The sequence below is a fragment of the Nerophis ophidion genome, linkage group LG06 (genome assembly GCF_033978795.1).
Source record: "Nerophis ophidion isolate RoL-2023_Sa linkage group LG06, RoL_Noph_v1.0, whole genome shotgun sequence".
In the NCBI taxonomy this organism is placed as follows: domain Eukaryota; kingdom Metazoa; phylum Chordata; class Actinopteri; order Syngnathiformes; family Syngnathidae; genus Nerophis; species Nerophis ophidion.
Window position 1 is genome coordinate 74,294,741 of NC_084616.1, and position 27,196 is coordinate 74,321,936.

Below are 27,196 nucleotides of genomic sequence, written 5' to 3' on the forward strand. Positions count from 1 at the left end.
GTTTGTGCCATTGCTTAATAACTTTAATAAATACACTTTTGGTGTATTGACTCAGTTGTGATTTCCCTCTCTGCATGAAAGTTTAAAAGTAGCATATATTAGTAGAAGCATTTAAGTCTCACCTTAAAACTCATTTGTATACTCTAGCCTTTAAATAGACTCCCTTTTTAGACCAGTTGATCTGCCGTTTCTTTTCTTTTTCTTCTATGTCCCACTCTCCCTTGTGGAGGGGGTCCGGTCCGATCCGGTGGCCATGTACTGCTTGCCTGTGTATCGGCTGGGGACATCTCTGCGATGCTGATCCGCCTCCGCTTGGGATGGTTTCCTGCTGGCTCCGCTGTGAACGGGACTCTCGCTGCTGTGTTGGATCCGCTTTGGACTGGACTCTCGCGACTGTGTTGGATCCATTGTGGATTGAACTTTCACAGTATCATGTTAGACCCGCTCGACATCCATTGCTTTCCTCCTCTCTAAGGTTCTCATAGTCATCATTGTCACCGACGTCCCACTGGGTCATTATTGTCACCGATGTCCCACTGGGTGTGAGTTTTCCTTGCCCTTATGTGGGCCGAGGATGTCGTGGTGGTTTGTGCAGCCCTTTGAGACACTAGTGATTTAGGGCTATATAAGTAAACATTGATTGATTGATGATATATTAATGCAGTATGAAGAAAAATCTTTTAATGTAGACACATAAAATCATCATACTGCTGTGATTATATGTATCAATTGTTCATTCAAGGCCAAGGCAAAATATCGTAATATGTATCGTATATTGCGATATGGCCTAAAAATATTGCGATATTAAAAAAAGGCAATATCGCCCAGCCCTAGGTGCTATCAAAAAAAACCTGAAAATTAAAGCTGCAAGCAGCGTTGGTCAGGCCCGCCTTTGGCTGCTGCCCCCGCGATACAAACCCGGATAAGCTGTAGAAGATGCATGGATAGTAGCTACTATCATTATATGGTATTGTGTGTAGAATTTTGAGGACAAAAAACAATTAATTCCTTTTCACATTGTCATTGTCTACAGTTAGTCCTAAGTGTCCCAATACTTTTGCCTAGTGTTAGTCCTAAGTGTCCCAATACTTTTGTCCAGTGGTAGCTGTAAGTGTCCCAATACTTTTGCCTAGTGTTAGTCCTAAGTGTCCCAATACTTTTGCCTAGTGTTAGTCCTAAGTGTCCCAATACTTTTGTCCAGTGGTAGCTGTAAGTGTCCCAATACTTTTGCCTAGTGTTAGTCCTAAGTGTCCCAATACTTTTGTCCAGTGGTAGTTTTAAGTGTCCCAATACTTTTGCCCAGTGTTAGTCCTAAGTGTCCCAATACTTTTGCCTAGTGTTAGTCCTAAGTGTCCCAATACTTTTGTCCAGTGGTAGTTTTAAGTGTCCCAATACTTTTGCCCAGTGTTAGTCCTAAGTGTCCCAATACTTTTGCCTAGTGTTAGTCCTAAGTGTCCCAATACTTTTGTCCAGTGGTAGTTTTAAGTGTCCCAATACTTTTGCCCAGTGTTAGTCCTAAGTGTCCCAATACTTTTGCCTAGTGTTAGTCCTAAGTGTCCCAATACTTTTGTCCAGTGGTAGTTTTAAGTGTCCCAATACTTTTGTCCAGTGGTAGTTTTAAGTGTCCCAATACTTTTGCCCAGTGTTAGTCCTAAGTGTCCCAATACTTTTGCCCAGGGGTTGTTCTAAGTGTCCCAATACTTTTGTCTAGTGTACCTACCTTCTCTGCATTGTATGCTTTTAAGCAGCCATCTTGAGACAGCAGCAGCATCAGCGCAGTGGTTCTTTTGAAGGGTCATAAAATCAAAAAAGGAGCAGTAATCAAAACTATTTAGATAACCTTTAATCAGGAGGGTTCAAACTTTCTCCTGTGCGAGTTTGAAGCCGAAACGACAAACGCGCTCAGAGAAGATAATGTTTGAAGAAAGGTGACGGGTTTTTAAAAAACATTTGTTTTGAAGGGGTAATTTTTAACTTCCTGTTAATTTTTGCTGCAGGATGTAAAATATTAAAATGTAGGTCTAAGTGAGACCTACATAGAAGTTTGTGTTTCATGTCTCTCTGACATTCCTACTGGAAGTTACAAGCAGTTTTGTCTGTGTTTTCTTCCTAGGAGCAGTTTTTTCTGTGTTTTACTCAAAAATTGCGCTGTAACGCAATTTTTTGGGATTTGTTTTTTTTACTAGATTGCAATTTTCGCCAGTCCTGATGTGAGTGCCAAGTTTGGTGAGTTTTTAAGCATTTTAAGGGGGTCAAAATACAGCTCAAAGAGGCAAAAATAGCATTTTTTGCAAAAATTTTGTATTGAAGGGGTTTTTGCAAAATTTTTGTAGATTTTTGCCCTAGATGGTACAATTATGACATCTAGGTCTAAGTCAGCCCTACATAGAGGGATGACTTAACGGAAGTTACAAGCAATCTGTTTTTGTTTTTTTTCCTAGGGGGCGCTAGAGAGCAATTTTGATTTTTGGGGTTTGGTTGTTTAATAAGTTGGGAAAGTTTGCCAGACCGATGTGTGCGTCAAATTTGGTGAGTTTTGAAGCACGTTAAGGGGGTCAAATTAGGGCGCGAAGGTGCGGAATAATAATAAAGAAAGAATTAAAGCTGCAAGCAGCGTTGGTCGGGCCCGCCTTTGGCTGCTGCCCCCGCGACCCAAACCCGGATAAGCGGTTAAGCATGGATAGTAGCTACTATTATTATAGGGTATTGTGTGTAGAATTTTGAGGACAAAAACGATTTAATTCAATTTCACATTGTCATTGTCTACTGTTAGTCCTAAGTGAAGTGAAGTGAATTATATTTATGTAGCGCTTTTTCTCTAGTGACTCAAAGCGCTTTACATAGTGAAACCCAATATCTAAATTACATTTAAACCAGTGTGGGTGGCACTGGGAGCAGGTGGGTAAAGTGTCTTGCCCAAGGACACAACGGCAGGGACTACGATGGCGGAAGCGGGAATCGAACCTGCAACCCTCAAGTTGCTGGCACGGCCACTCTACCTCTGGCACGGCCACTCTAAGGGTCCCAATACTTTTGTCCAGTGGTAGTAGCCATCTTGAGACACCAGCAGCGCAGCAGCATCAGCGCAGTGGTTCTTTGAAGGGTCATAAAATCAAAACCGGAGAACTTATCAAAACTCTTTCGATAACTTTTAATCAGAAGGGTTCAAACTCTCTCCTGTGCGAGTTTGAAGCCGAAACGACAAACGCGCTCAGAGAAGATAATGTTTGAAGACAGGTGACGGGTTTTTACAAAACATTTGTTTTGAAGGGGTAATTGCCATTTTCCTGTTGATTTTTGCTGAACGATGTCAATTATTAAAATGTAGGTCTAAGTGAGACCTACATAGAGGTTTTTGTTTCATGTCTTTCCGGCATTCCTACCGGAAGTTACAAGCAGTTTTGTCTGTATTTTCTCCCTAAGAGTAGTTTTTTCTGTGTTAGAGCGCAATTTTGAGTTTTTGATTTTGTTTTTTTTATTAGATAGTTTTTTCCGCCAGTCCTGTGTGTGTGTCAACTTTGGTGAGTTTTGAAGCATTTTAAGGGGGTCAAATTACAGCTCAAAGAGGCAAAAATGGCATTTTTTGCAAAAATTTAGTTTTGAAACGGTTTTTGCCAACTTCCTGTTGATTTTGGGTATAGAATTTTTTTATTGGAAATGTAGGTCTAAGTCAGACCTACATAAAGGTTTTTGTTCCATGTCTCTACGACATTCCTAACGGAAGTTATGAGCAGTCTGTTGTTGTTTTTTTTCCTAGGGGGCGCTAGCGCGCAATTTTCATTTTTTGGGGTTTGTTGCTTAAAAACTTGGGAAGGTTTGCTATACTGAGGTGTGTGTCAAATTTGGTGAGTTTTGAAGCATGTTAAGGGGGTCAAATTAGGGTGCGAAGGTGCGGAATAATAATAAAACACAGCAGTTTCAATAGGGTCCTTGGCCCATTGCAAAAGGACTCCTGTGGAGTCCTTTTGCAATGGGCCGAGTACACTAAAAAGCACGAAATTCAATAGGTCCTTTGGCAATGGGCCATGCGGGCCCTAATAAGTTCTTAGTGTCACCGGGTTTACTGGGCTGACCCACGGAAATTCTCTGTGAAGAGCGTTGACCTCATGAGTAGCCTAACTTTCTCCATCCTGTGTCTAAAAATACTGGGTGTGTGTGTCCAGATGTGTGGGAATGAGAGCAGCGTGTGAGCGGGACAGGAAATGATGTCGAGACAGGGAGATTCTGAGTCACATGCCAACGACGGATAAGTATTGTAAGACGAAGACGAGCTGTAACGTTGTTGTTTCATTCGAGACGACAGAAGCACAATTTGCATGTTGCATGAGTGTTTTACACCGTGAGTAAGAAGTTGGGACATGATTGTGTGTGCAGTTGCATGTGAGCTATTAAGCCTCACAGAATAAGCAGCAGTTAAGCCAATTTGGCAAAGCAGATTAGCTCAGTTGTTGTCAAGGCTGGGAAGTGAAGGTCAAGTTGAGTGGCAGCACCTCCTCTTCCAATGGTGAGACAAGTTGTTTGGTTTTTATTTCAATTCCCTCATTTATTTGTGGCAGTCCGCCACTTATTAACTTGGTCCCTATCTGTTGCTACGGCTCATAAATTATTGCATTTTGTCCTAATGTGTGGCACTTTGAGACAAGAAAGTGAAGTGAAGTGAATTATATTTATCAATCAATCAAGCAATCAATCAATGTTTATTTATATAGCCCTAAATCACAAATGTCTCAAAGGGCTGCACAAACCACAACACAAACCACTACGACATCCTTGGTAGAGCCCACACATGGGCAAGGAAAACTCCCCCCAGTGGGACATCGGTGACAATGATAACTATGAGAAACCTTGGAGAGGACTGCATATGTGGGCAACCCCCCCCTCTAGGGGAATCTTTTGTCTGATACGACTACGACATCCTCGGAAGAACCCACATAAGGGCAAGGAAAACTCACACCCAGTGGGCAAGGAGAACTCACACCCAGTGGGACGCCAGTGACAATGATGACTATGAGAAACCTTGGAGAGGACCTCATATGTGGGCAACCCCACCCCCCCTCTGGGGGACCAAAAACAATGGATGTCGAGCGGGTCTAACATGATACAGCCGCGAGAGTTCAGTTCAAAGCGGATCCAAGACAGCAGCGAGAGTCCCGTCCACAGGAAACCATCCCAATATCTGGAGAAAGGGCACACGTTCATGACAGCAGACTCAATCGGCAAGAAATGGAAAGCTCAAGAAAACATCTACATGTTTGATGACTTTGTAGATCTTTGTAAGACAGCGTCAAGATAGATTGGTTCTCCTTTGTTTTCTCAAAATCAGCTAGAAGCAAGTTACTAGGTTTTGCCTTTGGACGGGAGAGGTGGGTAAAGTGTTTTTGCCCGAGGACACAACGGCAGTGACTAGGATGGCGGAAGCGGGGATCGAACATGGAACCCTCAAGTTGCTGGCACGGCCACTCTACCAACAGAGCTAAACCGTCCATCCATCATCTTCCGCTTATCCGAGGTCGGGTCACGGGGGCAGCAGCCTAAGCAGGGAAGCCCAGACTTCCCTCTCCCCAGCCACTTCGTCTAGCTCTTCCCGGGGGATCCCGAGGCGTTCCCAGGCCAGCCGGGAGACATAGTCTTCCCAACGTGTCCTGGGTCTTCCCCGTGCCCTAAACACCTCCCTAGGGAGGCGTTCGGGTGGCATCCTGACCAGATGCCCGAACCACCTCATCTGGCTCCTCTCGATGTGAAGGAGCAGTGGCTTTACTTTGAGTTCCTCCCGGATGGCAGAGCTTCTCACCCTATCTCTAAGGGAGAGGAAACTCATTTGGGCCGCTTGTACCCGTGATCTTATCCTTTCGGTCATGACCCAAAGCTCATGACCATAGGTGAGGATGGGAACGTAGATCGATCGGTAAATTGAGAGCTTTGCCTTCCGGCTCAGCTCCTTCTTCACCACAACGGATCGATACAACGTCCGCATTACTGAAGACGCCTCACCGATCCGCCTGTCGATCTCACGATCCACTCTTCCCCCACTCGTGAACAAGACTCCTAGGTACTTGAACTCCTCCACTTGGGGCAGGGTCTCCTCCCCAACCCGGAGATGGCACTCCACCCTTTTCCGGGCGAGAACCATGGACTCGGGCTTGGAGGTGCTGATTCTCATTCCGGCCGCTTCACACTCGGCTGCGAACCGATCCAGTGAGAGCTGAAGATCCCGGTAAGATGAAGCCATCAGGACCACATCATCTGCAAAAAGCAGAGACCTAATCCCGCGGTCACCAAACCGGAAATCCTCAACGCCTTGACTGCGCCTAGAAATTCTGTCCATAAAAGTTATGAACAGAATCGGTGACAAAGGACAGCCTTGGCGGAGTCCAACCCTCACTGGAAATGTGTTTGACTTACTGCCAGCAATGCGGACCAAGATCTGGCACTGATCGTACAATAAGACAGTCCGGTACCCCATACTCTCTGAGCACTCCCCACAGGACTTCCCGAGGGACACGGTCGAATGCCTTCTCCAAGTCCACAAAGTATCCAACCGCCCGGAGAAAATGTTGATTGACAGTCTAAAAGCAAAAATGGATTCCTTGACTCGTTATTTGCTCAGTTTTATGCACGTCTATGCATAAAATAGAATTATTCACTATTCAACCTCTTCTAGATCACTGGCTCTCAAATAGGGGTACAAACAAGAAGAGTTGGCAGTAGAACTTTTCCACTGACTCAGCGATGGGAGGAAGGAGTGTCTGTCTATATTTTCATAAGACAGATGACAACACACTACCACTGGAGCGACAAACTGCAGAAAAAACCACACCAATGCACACACACACCCACACACACACACACACACATGACACAATGTGGTGTAACTTGACCTCACGCCAGCGTCAGACCCTGCCGGCAAGGCGACACAATCAGTCATGTGTTGTTGAGGGACACAGAGATGTCGGCCTGTGTCTCCCACCAGTGTCGTTTTTCACCCACGTTGTGTCTTTGCTACCGCGGCCAACTGCTGCTATTCCTCATGCGAGGCTTCCACGTGTACATCCTGGACTTTCACATGCAGACCCAACTAAATCAGGTTATAGTCCAAACAAATACTGTAAAGGGAAATAATAATATACAAGTGAATAATAATGAATTGTAACGCACATCCATCCATCCATCTTCTTCCGCTTATCCGAGGTCGGGTCGCGGGGGCAACAACCTAAGCAGGGAAACCCAGACTTCCCTCTCCCCAGCCACTTCGTCTAGCTCTTCCCGGGGGATCCCGAGGCTATCCCAGGCCAGCCGGGAGACATAGTCTTCCCAACGTGTCCTGGGTCTTCCCCGTGGCCTCCTACCGGTTGGACGTGCCCTAAACACCTCCCTAGGGGGGCGTTCGGGTGGCTTACCTCAGTAGAAGCATTTAAGTCTCACCTTAAGACTCATCTGTATACTCTAACCTTTAAATAGACCTCCTTTTTAGACCAGTTGATCTGCCGCTTCTTTTCTTTCTCCTATGTCCCCCCCTCCCTGGTGGAGGGGGGGACATAGGATGGACCGCTCGTCGGGACCCAGAATGGACCGCTCGCCTGTGTATCGGTTGGGGACATCTCTACGCTGCTGATCCGCCTCCGCTTGGGATGGTCTCCTGTGGACGTGTGTGAATGGTTCAAGGTCAAAGACTAGTGACACCTCTGTTTGCACCTTTAATCAAGGGTCCTTGAACGCATCATTATGTGCAATAAGATGCAAAATTGACACATGACTTTCTCCTGTGCTGCCACAAATACATATAATTATTTTACGTTTGTGAATGCTTCAAGGTCAAAGACTAGTGACACTTCTGTTTTTAACTTTAATCAAGGGTCCTTGAACACACCACTATTATGTGCAATAAGATGCAAAATGGACTCACAACTTTCTCCTGTGCTGCCACAAATAGTTATTTTTATGTGTGAATGCTTCAAGGTCGAAGACTAGTGACACCTCTGTTTGTAACTTTAATCAAGTGTCCTTGAACGCACCACCATTTTGTGCAATAAGATGCAAAATTGACAAGACTTTCTCCTGTGCTGCCACAAATAGATGTTATTTTTACGTGTGTGAATGGTTCAAGGTCAAAGACTAGTGACACCTCTGTTTGCACCTTTAATCAAGGGTCCTTGAACGCATCATTATGTGCAATAAGATGCAAAATTGACACATGACTTTCTCCTGTGCTGCCACAAATACATATAATTATTTTACGTTTGTGAATGCTTCAAGGTCAAAGACTAGTGACACTTCTGTTTTTAACTTTAATCAAGGGTCCTTGAACGCACCACTATTATGTGCAATAAGATGCAAAATGGACTCACAGCTTTCTCCTGTGCTGCCACAAATAGATGTCATTTTTATGTGTGTGAATGCTTCAAGGTCGAAGACTAGTGACACCTCTGTTTGTAACTTTAATCAAGTGTCCTTGAACGCACCACTATTATGTGCAATAAGATGCAAAATTGACACATGACTTTCTCCTGTGCTGCCACAAATACATATAATTATTTTACGTTTGTGAATGCTTCAAGGTCAAAGACTAGTGACACTTCTGTTTTTAACTTTAATCAAGGGTCCTTGAACGCACCACTATTATGTGCAATAAGATGCAAAATGGACTCACAACTTTCTCCTGTGCTGCCACAAATAGATGTCATTTTTATGTGTGTGAATGCTTCAAGGTCAAAGACTAGTGACCTCTGTTTGTAACTTTAATCAAGGGTCCTTGAACGCACCACTATTATGTGCAATAAGATGCAAAATTGACACATGACTTTCTCCTGTGCTGCCACAAATACATATAATTATTTTACGTTTGTGAATGCTTCAAGGTCAAAGACTAGTGACACTTCTGTTTTTAACTTTAATCAAGGGTCCTTGAACGCACCACTATTATGTGCAATAAGATGCAAAATGGACTCACAACTTTCTCCTGTGCTGCCACAAATAGATGTCATTTTTATGTGTGTGAATGCTTCAAGGTCAAAGACTAGTGACCTCTGTTTGTAACTTTAATCAAGGGTCCTTGAACGCACCACTATTATGTGCAATAAGATGCAAAATTGACACATGACTTTCTCCTGTGCTGCCACAAATAGATGTTATTTTTACGTGTGTGAATGCTTCAAGGTCAAAGACTAGTGACACCTCTGTTTGTAACTTTAATCAAGGGTCCTTGAACGCACCACTATTATGTGCAATAAGATGCAAAATTGACACATGACTTTCTCCTCTGCTGCCACAAATACATATAATTATTTTACGTTTGTGAATGCTTCAAGGTCAAAGACTAGTGACGCTTCTGTTTTTAACTTTAATCAAGGGTCCTTGAACGCACCACTATTATGTGCAATAAGATGCAAAATTGACAAGACTTTCTCCTGTGCTGCCACAAATAGATGTTATTTTTACGTGTGTGAATGCTTCAAGGTCAAAGACTAGTGACACCTCTGTTTGTAACTTTAATCAAGGGTCCTTGAACGCACCACTATTATGTGCAATAAGATGCAAAATTGACACATGACTTTCTCCTCTGCTGCCACAAATAGATGTTATTTTTACGTGTGTGAATGCTTCAAGGTCAAAGACTAGTGACACCTCTGTTTGTAACTTTAATCAAGGGTCCTTGAACGCACCACTATTATGTGCAATAAGATGCAAAATTGACAAGACTTTCTCCTGTGCTGCCACAAATAGATGTTATTTTTACGTGTGTGAATGGTTCAAGGTCAAAGACTAGTGACACCTCTGTTTGCACCTTTAATCAAGGGTCCTTGAACGCATCATTATGTGCAATAAGATGCAAAATTGACAAGACTTTCTCCTGTGCTGCCACAAATAGATGTTATTTTTACGTGTGTGAATGCTTCAAGGTCAAAGACTAGTGACACCTCTGTTTGTAACTTTAATCAAGGGTCCTTGAACGCACCACTATTATGTGCATTAAGATGCAAAATGGACTCACAACTTTCTCCTGTGCTGCCACAAATAGATGTTATTTTTATGTGTGTGAATGCTTCAAGGTCGAAGACTAGTGACACCTCTGTTTGTAACTTTAATCAAGTGTCCTTGAACGCACCACTATTATGTGCAATAAGATGCAAAATTGACACATGACTTTCTCCTGTGCTGCCACAAATACATATAATTATTTTACGTTTGTGAATGCTTCAAGGTCAAAGACTAGTGACACTTCTGTTTTTAACTTTAATCAAGGGTCCTTGAACGCACCACTATTATGTGCAATAAGATCCAAAATTGACACATAACTTTCTCCTGTGCTGCCACAAATAGATGTTATTTTTACGTGTGTGAATGCTTCAAGGTCAAAGACTAGTGACCTCTGTTTGCACCTTTAATCAAGGGTCCTTGAACGCATCATTATGTGCAATAAGATGCAAAATTGACACATGACTTTCTCCTGTGCTGCCACAAATACATATAATTATTTTACGTTTGTGAATGCTTCAAGGTCAAAGACTAGTGACACTTCTGTTTTTAACTTTAATCAAGGGTCCTTGAACGCACCACTCTTATGTGCAGCCCTTTGAGACACTAGTGATTTAGGGCTATATAAGTAAAGATTGATTGAAGTATCTTTATTAAATCATGTTTTCCTACCCAATGCCTGCCTCCTTCTCCGCATCTTGGGGTTTCGTCAACAACAAACTCCGACAAATCTCTTCATAAAACACAACCAAAGTCAATATAAAGAATAAGCCTGAATGCATATGTAAATGATGAGCACATGGTAGACATTAACTACCCTTCTCTCATACTCTGTCATTGAAAGCTTTCACATTAAAATTCAAGTCACATCGCCATTGAAATCAACTCCATTAAAGTCACATAATCCCTCTTGAATTATTCCCTGCCCTCGTTCGCTTCTCCTGGCTTTTTTTCTTACTCCCTAACTTCTCCCCTGCACACGCGGATTGGTTGATTTGAATTTTCAAACAGCCACCAAGTTTCTTTTTTTTTTTGCATAGATCTCTCTCTCTCTCTCTCTCTCTCTCTCTCTCTCTCTCTCTCTCTCTCTCTCTCTCTCTCTCTCTCTCTCGCTCACCCACACAAACAGGATGTACACTCATCCTTTTCCCTTCCGTTTTCCATCCGTCCTTCTTCCAGGACGACCAGATGGTGGGACGGCCGCTGAGCCGCACACAGAAAAGGCAAGCGGAGGGATCGTGACATCATCACACACACACGCACACATGCACACACACACACACGCACACACACACACACACACACACTCAGTATCTCTTAGGTTAGAATATAAAGCTTTCTTTGTTGTCCTCCTCCATCACGTGGAAAAAGCAGAGGAGACTTAAGGAATGTGAAAGGGTCCGTCCACATTCCAGGGTCAGATTAACACACACACATTCTTATACAAGACCCAAAACCAGTTGTGTAAATGGTAAATAGAAATAAAATACCATGATTTGCAAATCCTTTTCAACTTATATTCAATTGAACAGACAGCAAAGACAAGATACTCAACACTCGAACCGGTAAACTTTGTTATTTTTTTGCAAACATTAGCTCATTTGGAATTTGAAGCCTGCAAATATATTGCAAAAAAGATGGCACAAGTGGCAAAAAAGACTGAGAAAGTTGAGGAATGCCCATCAAACACTTATTTGGTGAACGGGCTAATTGGGAACAGGTGGGTGCCATGATTGGGTATAAAATCAGCTTCCATGAAATGCTCAGTCGTTCACAAACAAAGATGGGGCCCAGGGTCACCGCTTTGTGAACAAATGCGTGAGCAAATTGTTCAACAGTTTAAATGATAAATGATAAATGGGTTGTACTTGTATAGCGCTTTTCTACCTTCAAGGTACTCAAAGCGCTTTGACACTACTTCCACATTTACCCATTCACACACACATTCACACACTGATGGAGGGAGCTGCCATGCAAGGCGCCAACCAGCACCCATCAGGAGCAAGGGTGAAGTGTCTTGCTCAGGACACAACGGACGTGACGAGGTTGGTACTAGGTGGGAATTGAACCAGGGACGCTCTGGTTGCGCACGGCCACTCTCCCCACTGCGCCACATTTCTCAACGAGCTGTTGCAAGGAATTTAGGAATTTCACCGTCTACGGTCCATAATATCATCAAAAGGTTCTGAGAATCAGGAGAAATAACTTCATAGTGAAATTGTGTTGATGGCAAAGGGTAAACGGTACAGCCCAGCAACATACAAACTGATGAGAGTGCGGAAATATGACCATATCACACCAATTCTCAAATACCTTCACTGGCTTCCTGTTCCACTCAGGATTGAATACAAAGTCTCCCTATTAACCCACCAGTGCCTCCATAGAAATGCCCTCCCTCTACCTCAAAGAACTACTCACCCCCAAATCCTCCACACCACACCTCCGCTCCGGACAGGCTAACCTCCTCCAACCTCAGAGGACAAAACTACAAACAATGGGAGACCGGAATTTCTGCTCCACCGCTCCCAGTCTGTGGAACGCTCTCCCTGGCCACCTGAGGGTACCACAGACTGTGGATGCTTTTAAAAAAGGCTTAAAAACCCTTCTTTTTAAAAAAGCCTTTTTTGAGATTATGCATACTAGTTCTAGCTATTAGGCCGTTGTAGTTTTTATTTTTATTTTTTTCAATTATCTTTTTATTTTAATTTTATTTTTTAATACACTGTTGTTTACTCAATTTAAAGTGCTTTTTACAAATAAAATATATTTTTAACTCAATAGGTATAGATATTCCTTTGTCCCACAGGCAATCAAAGCACCTAACAATAGAAAACTACTGTAATAACCGGGTGCAATAATAAGGAGTGCAATACGGAAGGTGTGCAATACAGGGGGAGTGTAATGTGTGATCTTATAACTAACTGATATACCAGCACACTGATCACTGTCATCACTGTATTGTCTGATGAACTGTATGAATGAATGAATGAATGAATGAATGTATGTATGTATGTATGTATGTATGTATGTATGTATGTATGTATGTATGTATGTATGTATGTATGTATGTATGTATGTATGTATGTATGTATGTATGTATGTATGTATGTATCCATCCATCCATTTTCTACCGCTTATTCCCTTTTGGGGTCGCGGGGGGCGCTGGCGCCTATCTCAGCTACAATCGGGCAGAAGGCGGGGTACACCCTGGACAAGTCGCCACCTCATCGCAGGGCCAACACAGATAGACAGACCACATTCACACTCACATTCACACACTAGGGTCAATTTAGTGTTGCCAATCAACCTATCCCCAGGTGCATGTCTTTGGAAGTGGGAGGAAGCCGGAGTACCCGGAGGGAACCCACGCATTCACGGGGAGAACATGCAAACGTATGTATGTATGTATGTATGTAAAACGTTGTGTGATGTCCAAGACAAATTTCTTTTTGGAGACAATGAAGTTAATTTTTAAAATGATTAAATCCCTGCACGTAAGCGGCAAGGCCGAATAATCCGATCACTCTGGCAGTACTGCATCAAAAACCGAAATCAGTGTGTAAAGACTATCACCACATGGGCTCAGCAACACTTCAGAAAACCACTGTCTATAACTACAGTTCATCGCTTCATCTGTAAGTGCAAGTTAAAACTTTACTATGCATTACAAATCCATTTATCAACAACACCCAGAAATGCCGCTGGCTTCACTGGGCCCAAGCTCATCTCAGATGGACTGATGCAAAGTGGTAAAGTGTTCTTAGGTCTGACAAATGAACATTTCAAAATGTTTTTGGAAACTGTGGACGTCGTGTTCTCCGGACCAAAGAGGAAAAGTACCATCCGGACTGTTTTTTTATTTTGGTGAAATTTGTATGACGTGAAAATGCGTAAGAACTATACATTTGCACAATTCAACATATCTGAAAAGTAGTTAGACCTTGGTAAATAGTAATAATCTGTTTTGGTCTTCCTTGACTATAAAAAATTGTGTGACCTTTTCGCAAAAGTGTGTGTGTGTGTGTGTGTGTGTGTGTGTGTGTGTGTGTGTGTGTGTGTGTGTGTGTGTGTGTGTGTGTGTGTGTATGTGTGTGTGTGTGTGACATTTTACCACTATTTCTTAATGCCTCCACAACCTGTAGAAAGGGTGGTCCCCACAAGTCCTGATCAACATATTGGTCCGGTCCCCATTCCGTCCGAATGATAACCAGTGTGTGTGTGTGTGTGTGTGTGTGTGTGTGTGTGTGTGTGTGTGTGACATTTTACCACTATTTCTTAATGCCTCCACAACCTGTAGAAAGGGTGGTGCCCACCAGTCCAGATCAACATATTGGTCCGGTCCCCATTCCGTCCGAATGATAACCAGTGTGTGTGTGTGTGTGTGTGTGTGTGTGTGTGTGTGTGTGTGTGTGTGTGTGTGTGTGTGTGTGTGTGACATTTTACCACTATTTCTTAATGCCTCCACAACCTGTAGAAAGGGTGGTGCCCACCAGTCCAGATCAACATATTGGTCCGGTCCCCATTCCGTCCGAATGATAACCAGTGTGTGTGTGTGTGTGTGTGTGTGTGTGTGTGTGTGTGTGTGTGTGTGTGTGTGTGTGACATTTTACCACTATTTCTTAATGCCTCCACAACCTGTAGAAAGGGTGGTCCCCACAAGTCCTGATCAACATATTGGTCCGGTCCCCATTCCGTCCGAATGATAACCAGTGTGTGTGTGTGTGTGTGTGTGTGTGTGTGTGTGTGTGTGTGTGTGTGATTGAGGTCAGTCGAAAGTACGGTTAGGAGTCTCTCAAAGTAGCCTAACAATGAGACTATGGAGAACTTTAAAGGGATGTTTTGAAGCATGCCCTTACAAAGGTCTTGAGGGTGTGGAAGAACTGGGTCAGAAGAAGTGTGTCAAAAGTATCCATGAAACTGTTACTTACTTTAAGAAGATGTACTGTGGTGTCCAGTCTGTAAGCCGCTATTTCTTTCCCATGCTGTGAACCCTCACTAATTGATGGATTTTGTTTCCCACGTTTTACGAGCTTCACATGCCACCAATAAACTTATCCTTGTCACCTCAGACCAATGAAATTTCCAAACAGGTCACAGTGGACCAATGAAATTGTTCACGTTAAATCGAACCCACTTACACAATCAGTCAGTCAGCCATTTAGAGTGCCATGCACTCACCTTCGCCCTGAAGCAGAAACAACAAAATGCACAAGACGCAGCCCCAGAGCCAAAGACGATCAACGGAAATCTACCACCACTAAAAGACCGGATCAGGGTGTGCCAATGAAGATGACTTCACTGTACTCGAAAGTGCCTACAAGCTACTGTATGTCGTTTTATAGGCACTGTTTTGCGTTGAATTTGTGAATGAACACAAGCCACTGTGTGAATATTTCATGTTTCAATATGTACATCTGCGGCTGATAGACCTGTGTAGCAAACATACATACAGAACAAAATGTGTACGAAAATTAGGTGGCTGCAACTATGTTTCAGAGCATTCTATTGCCCGGAAATTACAATAAGTTCCAATTTAAAAACATAAATACCGTATTGTCCGGACTAAAAGGCGCCTTTTATATCATTTTTTTCCCTCAAAACTCGCCTTATAACCCTGTGCACCTAATGTACGGATTGATTGATCGATTGAAACTTTTATTAGTAGATTGCACAGTACAGTATATATTCCCTACAATTGACCACTAAATGGTAACACCTCAATAAGTTTTTCAACTTATTCAAGTCGATTTCCACGTAAATCAATTCATGGTAACGGGATAATTCTGGTTAAACTTACCAACCCCACAGCAATTTTATTTGGTACATATTGTGAACAGTAGATGGCAGTCAAACATAAGAGATATGTGTGGACTGCGCTATGATGGCAATATGCTCAAGTAAACAACACCAAAATGCTTTATATGTTCAATCGAAAATATAGAACATTACACAGGGCGCTCAAAAATCAATAAAAATGTTCTAGCACGACTTTGGTAAGCTATGAAGCCACACCGCTTGATGGATTGTCTGCGCATTAAACATATGAGTATTATTATGGTGTGTGGGTGAATGAGGTAAAACTTATTATCTAGCGTATTATGCAAACACAACTTTTTTTACTGATCGGTATTTGGGATCTGCATAAATCATGAAAAATTACGTGCGTCCGCCTTTGTAGTCCGTGGAGACCCCGTAGTCGATAAGCTTCTTCTTTTTCAATCAATCAATCAATCAATCAATCAATGTTTATTTATACAGCCCTAAATCACAAATGTCTCAAAGGACTGTACAAACCACTACGACTACGACATCCTCGGAAGAACCCACAAAAGGGCAAGGAAAACTCACACCCAGTGGGACACCAGTGACAATGATGACTATGAGAAACCTTGGAGAGGACCTCAAATGTGGGCAACCCCCCTTTTTTCTCTATCTTCTTGTTATGGGACATTCATCCTCCGCTGTTGCCATTTCTAATATAAAGTAGTGTAAAGTTCTTACTTATATCGGTCAGTAAACTCGCCACGAAAACATACCGGTGTAGTGAGTTTACATTAGTCACCCAAAGAACTTTAGTTATTAGAGAGTTCCGGCCGGACGTTTTTTCACGGGACACATTGTTTCCGGATGAGCAGATGCTGCTCCGTTATTGACTGACGTAAAGTCTGAATGTCATTAAAACAGTTAGCTGCATCTTTTGACCCTTCTTCCACTCCTGTCCTTGCACGCTACACCGCTACAACCAGGATGACGGGGAGAAGACGCTGTCACGTAAATACAGTAAGACCGCCCACAAAACGGCGCATTCTGCAGCGACTGTCAGAAAGCGGCTTGAAAATGATCTGTAAAACATAACCCTATGCAAGATTTTGACAAAAAAAACTCCATGACATGCTATGTAGACTACAAGGAAGTGTTTTCAATTTATATAAAAAAATAATAATAATATGACTCCTTTAATGAGCCCTATAATCCGGTGCGCCTTATAAAGACGCCGAGATCATTATCCATGCGTTTGTTACGTCTCGTCTCGACTACTGTAACGTATTATTTTCGGGTCTCCCCATATATAGCATTAAAAGATTACAGTTGGTACAAAATGCGGCTGCTAGACTTTTGACAAGAACAAGAAAGTTTGATCACATTACGCCTGTACTGTATATACCTTTATATACATATATACATACATATATACCTGTACTGGCTCACCTGCACTGGCTTCCTGTGCACTTAAGATGTGACTTTAAGGTTTTACTACTTACGTATAAAATACTACACGGTCTAGCTCCATCCTATCTTGCCGATTGTATTGTACCATATGTCCCGGCAAGAAATCTGCCTTCAAAAGACTCCGGCTTATTAGTGACTCCTAGAGCCCAAAAAAAGTCTGCGGGCTATAGAGCGTTTTCCGTTCGGGCTCCAGTACTCTGGAATGCCCTCCCGGTAACAGTTCGAGATGCTACCTCAGTAGAAGCATTTAAGTCTCACCTTAAAACTCATCTGTATACTCTAGCCTTTAAATAGACCTCCTTTTTAGACCAGTTGATCTGCCGCTTCTTTTCTTTTTTCTCTTATGTCCCCCCCTCCCTTGTGGAGGGGGTCCGGTCCGCTGACCATGGATGAAGTACTGGCTGTCCAGAGTCGAGACCCAGGATGGACCGCTCGCCTGTGTATCGGTTGGGGACATCTCTACGCTGCTGATCCGCTTCCGCTTGAGATGGTTTCCTGTGGACGGGACTCTCGCTGCTGTCTTGGATCCGCTTTGAACTGAACTCTCGCGGCTGTGTGGGAGCCACTATGGATTGAACTTTCACAGTATCATGTTAGACCCGCTCGACATCCATTGCTTTCGGTCCCTTAGAGGGTGGGGGTTGCCCACATCTGAGGTCCTCTCCAAGGTTTCTCATAGTCAGCACTGGATGTGAATTCTCCCTGCCCACTGGGTGTGAGTTTTCCTTGCCCTTTTGTGGGTTCTTCCGAGGATGTTGTAGTCGTAATGATTTGTGCAGTCCTTTGAGACATTTGTGATTTGGGGCTATATAAATAAACATTGATTATATATGAAAAAAAGATCGACACTAGACCATTCATCAGCAATGCACTTAAAATCCGGTGCGCCCTACGGTCCAGAAAATTTGGTACATAATCACATGACTAGATAATACAAATTTCCATCGTATTTGACTAAGCTTTGTTGCAGCCAAACACTTACTTTGACGTCTTGCTCCAGCGTTCGGATTAGTTCTCCGTCCACTTGCCCCGTTTGGGCCACTCGTAGAGAGCGACGCTCTGCCTTCCTCAGCCGGTACTGCAGGATGCGGCAAGTCTTGTTGGCCTGCCAATCAGAACCACACCCAGGAAGTGTTAAAGTATACTGTAGTTGTTGTCGTTGCCCTGTTGTCTTTTTGCATGCATGTTTAGTGTCTTTTACACAGAGATCCTGCACTACTAAAAGTGGAAATCTAAGCATTAAATAAGTGAAGTCGAGCTCAAAAATCACTCTTTTTTTTCAATTAAAAATACCTTTCTAAATACAAATAACATTTATTGATATGGACAAATACACACTTTGAGTACAGTAGTTCGATACATGTATTGAAGAATTCAAGGTTTTAATGGACCGTATGGTCATACCAGCACACATGGGGCGGTATAGCTCGTTTGGTAGAGCGGCCGTGCCAGCAATTTGAGGGTTGCAGGTCCAATTCCCGCTTCCGCCATCCTAGTCGTGCCGTTGTGTCCTTGGGCAAGACACTTTACCCACCTGTCTCCCAGTGTCACCCACACTGGTTTAAATGTAACTTAGATATTGGGTTTCACTATGTAAAGCGCTTTGAGTCACTAGAGAAAAGCGCTATATAAATTTAATTCACTTCACTTCACATGTGAGATGGCAAACATTTCAGATTTACAGTCAAAAAAATGACAGGAATTTGAATGTATTCCAACCATGTGGGCGTGTGTGTTGTTCAGGTCTGAGGGACCCGTTTTAATTTTTTATTAAAAGAAAAATGATACAATTAAGTCATTTTTCAAACTGAGACTCACTAACTTTGTCTCCTATTCTGGGAAAAACATATATCAGAATACATCATTAATGACCACACACCATACACCCCCCCCTACACATTTCTATTACATATAAGACAGAGGGTGTCCAAAGTGCGGCCATTTGCGGCTCCCAGCTAATCGTTTACCGGGCCGCCACACATTCTGCAAAAATTGCAAAATTGATAGTATTGCAAAAATTAAAAAAAAAAACATTTAAAAAAAGTGGAATGAGGGAAAATCTAATGAGAAAAAGTGGAAATGTTGACGCAAAGCTGGCATGCAGGAAGTTTTTTTTGTTCCTTTTGTCTTTATTTTCTTTTTTTTCCATTGCTCCAAAAAAAAGGACCAAAAAAATCTATGTTATAATGAATTATTACTTAAAAATGATCACTTTTAAATATTTTATGTGGAAAAAATATTGCATATGTTGTGTGGTTGCCATATAAAAACATCAAAGTTTTGACCAAAGAGCATAAAACAAACAAAATAATAGTTCAAACTGAAAATCGACAGATATATTGGAAGTTGATCTTGAAATTTAAGTGTTAAAAGTCCAAAAAAAAAACTAATAAAAATGTATTACCTTATGAGTGGGGAACTTTTCAGATCTCAAATATATTTAGTAGGATTTTATTTAACTTTTCACTATCATTACTCAAAAATATGAAATAATTAAAATCATTGGTGTCCTGCATTATTGATCTTTGAGGGCTTTAATTGTTAAATAAAGGAACTCTCCTGAAGGAATCAATAAAGTACTATCCATCTAAATAAATACTGCATATTTCAGTTTTACTATAAAAAACAAAGTTGTCTTTGACAGAAAAGGCATAAAACCTTATTTGTTTTACTTTATATCAACCTCAAGTTGATATATAGATTTACTGTAAGCATTAAATAAAAAATGATAATAATAATTTGACTTATTTTTAACATTTTAGTGACAGGAGCCCTAAGCATAAAAAAAAAATCTATATATTTTGTTATGGTTTGAAAATGAAAAATATCAAAATGGCCCCCGCATGCTTAAATTTTTCCGTGTGCGGCCCTCTGTGGAAAAAGTTTGGACAGCCCTGATATAACATGTCCGGGTCCACTGGACCCGGGGCTAATAGAAGTGTGGAAATTGTTGTTTTGTGTACTAGACACACACATACACACATAGCAGCCCTAGACAGGAGGAGGAGAGAGTGTAGGTACACAGAACATCAGAGGCTCAAATGTGCGAGAAAAAGAGAGCAGACAGTGTTGACAAACAATTTTGCAACCTTGTGTGAGAACCGCAGGTGCAGAAACACAAAAGAAGAATCCCTGTGTAATGCAGAAACTGGCAGAGAAATTTTCCATGCAATGTTCATATTGTTGTTACTCAGCCAGCGTTTGGGGGTCTGATGGACCCATTGCATTTTGTGGCTTTTAATACCTCACAATCAAACACTTTTATGTGAAAATACTGAACAGATGTTTATTGGGGTTAAGGTAGACATCTGTTCGGATGTTTAGTCTTAGCTAGCAGACTTCCTTCTTGGTAGAACTGCAGCTGCATTATTGTCCGCACTACTCCTACTTCTGTTTGACAATGTATTATTTTAGACTTCATGACCATTCTGATATTTTATTAACATTGGCACCCATTCGGAGTTTGAGCATTGTTTTGCGAAATAACAAACAAGAAAACATTTATTGGGATGAGGTGGACATCTGTTTGGTATTTTAACATAAAAGTGTTTGATTGTGAGGCATTAAAAGCCACAAAAGGCAACGGGTCCATCAGACCCACAAACACTGGATGAGTAACAACAATATGACTATTACACAAGGGTTAACCCTTGTGTAATGGAAATTTATGTTCTGTGTACCGCACACACGAACGACAGGCCTAGACAGGAGGATGACAGAACATCAGAGGGTCAAATGTGCGAGAAAATGAGAGCAGACAGTGTTGACAAACAATGTTGTAACCTTCTGTGGGAACGGCAGGTGCAGAAACACAAAAGAAGAATCCCTGTGGGATGCAGAAACGGGCAGAGAAATTTTCCGTGCAACGTTCACATTGTTGTTACTCAGCCACAAACGCTACCTTATCCCAATAAACATCTGTTCAGTATTTTAACATAAAAGGGTTTGATTGTGAGGCATTAAAAGCCACAAAATACAATGGGTCCATCAGACCCACAAACGATGGCTGAGTAACAACAATATGAACATTACACAAGGGTTAACCCTTGTGCAATGGAAATTTATGTTCTGTGTACCGCACACACGAACACACACACACACACACAACAGGCCTAGACAGGAGGATGACAGGCTGTAGGTACACAGAACATCAGAGGGTCAAATGTGCGAGAAAATGAGAGCAGACAGTTTTGACAAACAGTGTTGTAACCTTCTGTGGGTTGCAGAAACGGGCAGAGAAATGTTCCGTGCAACGTTCACATTGTTGTTACTCAGCCACAAACGCTACCTTATCCCAATAAACATCTGTTCAGTATTTTAACGTAAAATTGTTTGATTGCGAGGCATTAAAAGCCACAAAATGCAACGGGTCCATCAGACCCACAAACACTGGCTGAGTAACAACAACATGAATATTACCCAAGGGTTAACCCTTGTGTGTTCGGTCCCACACCTGCTCCAGCTGTTGCCGTAGTTCCTGCAACTGGTAGACGTCGTCCTCCATGTACATGTCTCTCATCTCCAGCATCTCGGATCTCAACTCCTCCATTTCATCCTGGAAACAGTAAGGAATCCTTGTGTGACCAATTCAACCACGCACAGACAACAGTATAGCTATATGGGGCGGCATGGCTCGGTTGGTAGAGTGGCCGTGCCAGCAACTTGAGGGTTCCAGGTTCGATCCCCGCTTCTGCCATGCTAGTCACTGCCGTCGTGTCCTTGGGCAAGGCACTTTACCCACCTGCTCCCAGTGCCACCCACACTGGTTTAATGTAACTTACATATTAGGTTTCAATTTGTAAAAGCGCTTTGAGTTACTAGAGAAAAGCGCTATATAAATATAATTCACTTCACTTCGACATGTAGCAGAAACAATGCACAGAATAATATAGTGAGATGCTCTATTCATTATTCTATCACACTCCAGGATAGGTTAAAGGTCAGGGACAGATTATTGGATTCTCCTTGTGAGGACTCCAAATAGTCCCTGCTGGGAAATTGAATCCCTGCAGCAGCAATTAAGAGAAAAACTATGGATTCCTTCACTGGATACATGGCGGTATGATACAAGAGTGCTGTACAGAATAGGAATGGATTATTCATTTTTTTTTAAAAAACCAACAACACCCGGCTGCTTCAAATTACATGCATGACTGTAACAGGGAGTGGGTCAAGACTCAAAGGTCTCTGCGGTACGGCGTTAAACTGGTTCAGAGTGATTACCACAGTCTGCGAGCAGCCAAATAGAGTAAGAGTGCTGTCATCATTTTACTACACTGGAATATGTGGGTCAGCTACTGCGGAAATCCAACCATAGCAACAAGAAACTGTGTGGAATGTTCGTGTGTTTGTGTATAACAAGATATCAGGAGAGAACAGCTGTGGGTAGGGTGTGTCTGTAGTGTAGTGTACGAACAATGAGGACAAGGGAAGGTCAGGTCCAATAAAATTATGTTTTGAGAGCAAGGGGTTCATGCTACTATTGTCCTACACGAGCACAACAAATTGCCACCAGATCTAAATTGGATTTGACAGAGTTTATACAGGATGTGTTAATACAGACTGTGGTACCGTATACCGTGGTGCCGTTGTCCAATGGAAAAGACATCTGTGTGTTTTGTGAATACAAAGCACAGATCTTAAATGTATCATAAAAAAACTCATAACAAATACGGAAAAATGTCTTTGCCTTGGCTCTGTTCGAAACCTTGTGGAACTAAAACTAGCCCCGGTGTTTGAAACTAAAACTAGCATCGGTGTTTGAAACCCTGTGGAACTAAAACTAGCCCCGGTGCCTAAAATGTATCATAAAAAAACTCATATAACAAATACGGAAAAATGTCTTTGCCTTGGCTCTGTTCGAAACCTTGTGGAACTAAAACTAGCCCCGGTGTTTGAAACTAAAACCAGCATCGGTGTTTGAAACCCTGTGGAACTAAAACTAGCCCCGGTGCCTAAAATGTATCATAAAAAAACTCATATAACAAATACGGAAAAATGTCTTTGCCTTGGCTCTGTTCGAAACCTTGTGGAACTAAAACTAGCCCCGGTGTTTGAAACTAAAACTAGCATCGGTGTTTGAAACCCTGTGGAACTAAAACTAGCCCCGGTGCCTAAAATGTATCATAAAAAAACTCATATAACAAATACGGAAAAATGTCTTTGCCTTGGCTCTGTTCGAAACCTTGTGGAACTAAAACTAGCCCCGGTGTTTGAAACTAAAACTAGCATTGGTGTTTGAAACCCTGTGGAACTAAAACTAGCCCCGGTGCCTAAAATGTATCATAAAAAAACTCATATAACAAATACGGAAAAATGTCTTTGCCTTGGCTCTGTTTGAAACCTTGTGGAACTAAAACTAGCCCCGGTGTTTGAAACTAAAACTAGCATCGGTGTTTGAAACCCTGTGGAACTAAAACTAGCCCCGGTGCCTAAAATGTATCATAAAAAAACTCATATAACAAATACGGAAAAATGTCTTTGCCTTGGCTCTGTTCGAAACCTTGTGGAACTAAAACTAGCCCCGGTGTTTGAAACTAAAACTAGCATCGGTGTTTGAAACCCTGTGGAACTAAAACTAGCCCCGGTGCCTAAAATGTATCATAAAAAAACTCATATAACAAATACGGAAAAAGTTCTTTGCCTTGGCTCTGTTCGAAACCTTGTGGAACTAAAACTAGCCCCGGTGTTTGAAACTAAAACTAGCATCGGTGTTTGAAACCCTGTGGAACTAAAACTAGCCCCGGTGCCTAAAATGTATCATAAAAAAACTCATATAACAAATACGGAAAAATTTCTTTGCCTTGGCTCTGTTCGAAACCTTGTGGAACTAAAACTAGCCCCGGTGTTTGAAACTAAAACTAGCATCGGTGTTTGAAACCCTGTGGAACTAAAACTAGCCCCGGTGCCTAAAATGTATCATAAAAAAACTCATATAACAAATACGGAAAAATGTCTTTGCCTTGGCTCTGTTCGAAACCTTGTGGAACTAAAACTAGCATCGTTGTTTGAAACCCTGTGGAACTAAAACTAGCCCCGGTGCCTAAAATGTATCATAATAAAACTCATATAACAAATACGGAAAAATGTCTTTGCCTTGGCTCTGTTCGAAACCTTGTGGAACTAAAACTAGCCCCGGTGTTTGAAACTAAAACTAGCATCGGTGTTTGAAACCCTGTGGAACTAAAACTAGCCCCGGTGCCTAAAATGTATCATAAAAAAACTCATATAACAAATACGGAAAAATGTCTTTGCCTTGGCTCTGTTCGAAACCTTGTGGAACTAAAACTAGCCCCGGTGTTTGAAACTAAAACTAGCATCGGTGTTTGAAACCCTGTGGAACTAAAACTAGCCCCGGTGCCTAAAATGTATCATAAAAAAACTCATATAACAAATACGGAAAAATGTCTTTGCCTTGGCTCTGTTCGAAACCTTGTGGAACTAAAACTAGCCCCGGTGTTTGAAACTAAAACTAGCATCGGTGTTTGAAACCCTGTGGAACTAAAACTAGCCCCGGTGCCTAAAATGTATCATAAAAAAACTCATATAACAAATACGGAAAAATGTCTTTGCCTTGGCTCTGTTCGAAACCTTGTGGAACTAAAACTAGCCCCGGTGTTTGAAACTAAAACTAGCATCGGTGTTTGAAACCCTGTGGAACTAAAACTAGCCCCGGTGCCTAAAATGTATCATAAAAAAACTCATATAACAAATACGGAATAATGTCTTTGCCTTGGCTCTGTTCGAAACCCTGTGGAACTGAAACTAGCCCCGGTGTTTGAAACCAAATTTTTTTTACTTGGAAACGACATACTGAACTTGTTTGTAGCAAGAAAATGACATCTAGCTACCATACATACTGTATTTGTCTTCTTTTACTTTTCTCCAAAATCGACAGTGCGCCTTATAACCTGGTGCGGCTATTATTAGGGGTGTAACGGTGCACAAAAATTTCGGTTCGGTACGTACCTCGGTTTAGAGGTCACGGTTGGGTTCATTTTCGCAACAGTAAGAAAACAACAAAATATAAATTTTTGAGGTTATTTATTTACCAAATTTGTAAACAATGGCATAACATACATATACACACAGGGTCCGTTGCCATGGTTAATTTGGTCAACATATATAAAATAAAAACTAAATAAGATAAGGCTCAGAATGTGTTACGACTGGTTGGCATTCGGTTCGGTACGTACCTCGGTTTAGAGGTCACGGTTCGGTTCATTTTCGCAACAGTAAGAAAACAACAACATATACATTTTTTGGGTTATTTATTTACCAAATTTGTAAACAATGGCATAACATACATATACACACAGGGTCCGTTGCCAGGGTTAATGTGGTCAACATATATAAAATAAAAACTAAATAAGATAAGGCTCAGAATGGTTTCTTAACAAAACCTTTCTACATATAAAGTGCTTTTTTGATTGATTGATTGTTTGAGACTTTTATTAGTAGATTGCACAGTACAGTACACATTCCACACAATTGACCAACTTTTTTAAATCGGGGTACACGTTAATCAACATTAAACTGCCTCAAGTTGTTGCTCAGATTAAATAAAATGACAAAACTTTTATTCTACATATAAAAAGTGCAACATTAAACAGTTTCAAGTCAACTCAGCCTCAGATTAACTTTTCTTTCCCCCTTAGTCTGGCTAATTTGGCAGTAAGAGGATATATGGGCTCATTGTTCTTCCACCATAGAAGTGGGTCAAAATCTAGTTTTTAATGCCTTTTGGAATTAAATCTGCTGCTATAAAAACATTTCTTATTGCTTTATAATATTAATAATAATAATAATGGATTAGATTTATATCGCGCTTTTCTATTGTTATATACTCAAAGCGGCTTCACGGTGGCAGAGGGCTTAGTGCGTCTGCCTTACAATACGAAGGTCCTGCAGTCCTGGGTTCAAATCCAGGCTCGGGATCTTTCTGTGTGGAGTTTGCATGTTCTCCCCGTGAATGCGTGGGTTCCCTCCGGGTACTCCGGCTTCCTCCCACTTCCAAAGACATGCACCTGGGGATAGGTTGATTGGCAACACTAAATTGGCCCTAGTGTGTGAATGTGAGTGTGAATGTTGTCTGTCTATCTGTGTTGGCCCTGCGATGAGGTGGCGACTTGTCCAGGGTGTACCCCGCCTTCCGCCCGATTGTAGCTGAGATAGGCGCCAGCGTCCCCCGTGACCCCGAAAGGGAATAAGCGGTAGATAATGGATGGATGGATGATATACTCAAAGCGCTCACAGAGAAGTGGGAAGCCACCATTCATTCACACCTGGTGGTGGTAAGCTACATCAGTAGCCACAGCTGCCCTGGGGTAGACTGACGGAAGCGTGGCTACCAGTTTGGGCCTACGGCCCCTCCGACCACCACCAATCATTCATTCATCATTCATTCACCGATGTGAGCGGCATCGGGGGCAAAAGGTGAAGTGTCCTGCCCAAGGACACAACGGCAGCGACTTTGATGTCCATAGGTGGGAAGCGAACCTGCAACTCTCAGGTTTCTGGCACGGCCGCTCTACCCACTAAGCCATACCGCCCTGCCTGACTCGCCGAGGAAAGGCTGCTTGAATGCGGTGGTGACGCTTCAAATGGGTTAGCATGTGTTGCGAGAGTAGCGTAAGTGTGTGTGTGGCCCTTTAATATGTGACAGCATGTGAGATGAGTGTGTGGGCGAGTGAGGTGAGGGTGCGGTAGCATGAGTGCGGGGAGTGGCTAGTGCTTTGTTGGATAAGGGATTTTCCAGAATTATCCTAGTAAATGTGTCTAATAACATCTGAACGCTAACCACTGCCCTCGTCTTTTTTTTCCTTCTAGTCCTTCACTCTCAGTATCCTCATCCACGAATCTTTCATCCATGCTCAAAATTAATGGGGGAAATTGTCGCTTTCTCGGTCCGAATCGCTCTAGCTGCTGGTGGCTATGATTGTAAACAATGTGAGAATGTGAGGAGCCCTACAACCAGTGACGTCACGCGCACATC

General features: G+C 42.2%; 1 protein-coding gene across 1 annotated transcript in view; it reads right to left on the reverse strand.

Annotated features, from left to right (window-relative positions):
- LOC133555229 (protein SOGA1-like) overlaps window positions 1-27,196 on the reverse strand; it is a 229,333-nt gene that overhangs the window by 186,652 nt on the left and 15,485 nt on the right. Inside the window, 2 exon segments of the mRNA XM_061904825.1 lie at window positions 18,185-18,307; window positions 21,656-21,757. Of these exon segments, the coding sequence (XP_061760809.1) occupies window positions 18,185-18,307; window positions 21,656-21,757 (225 nt within the window).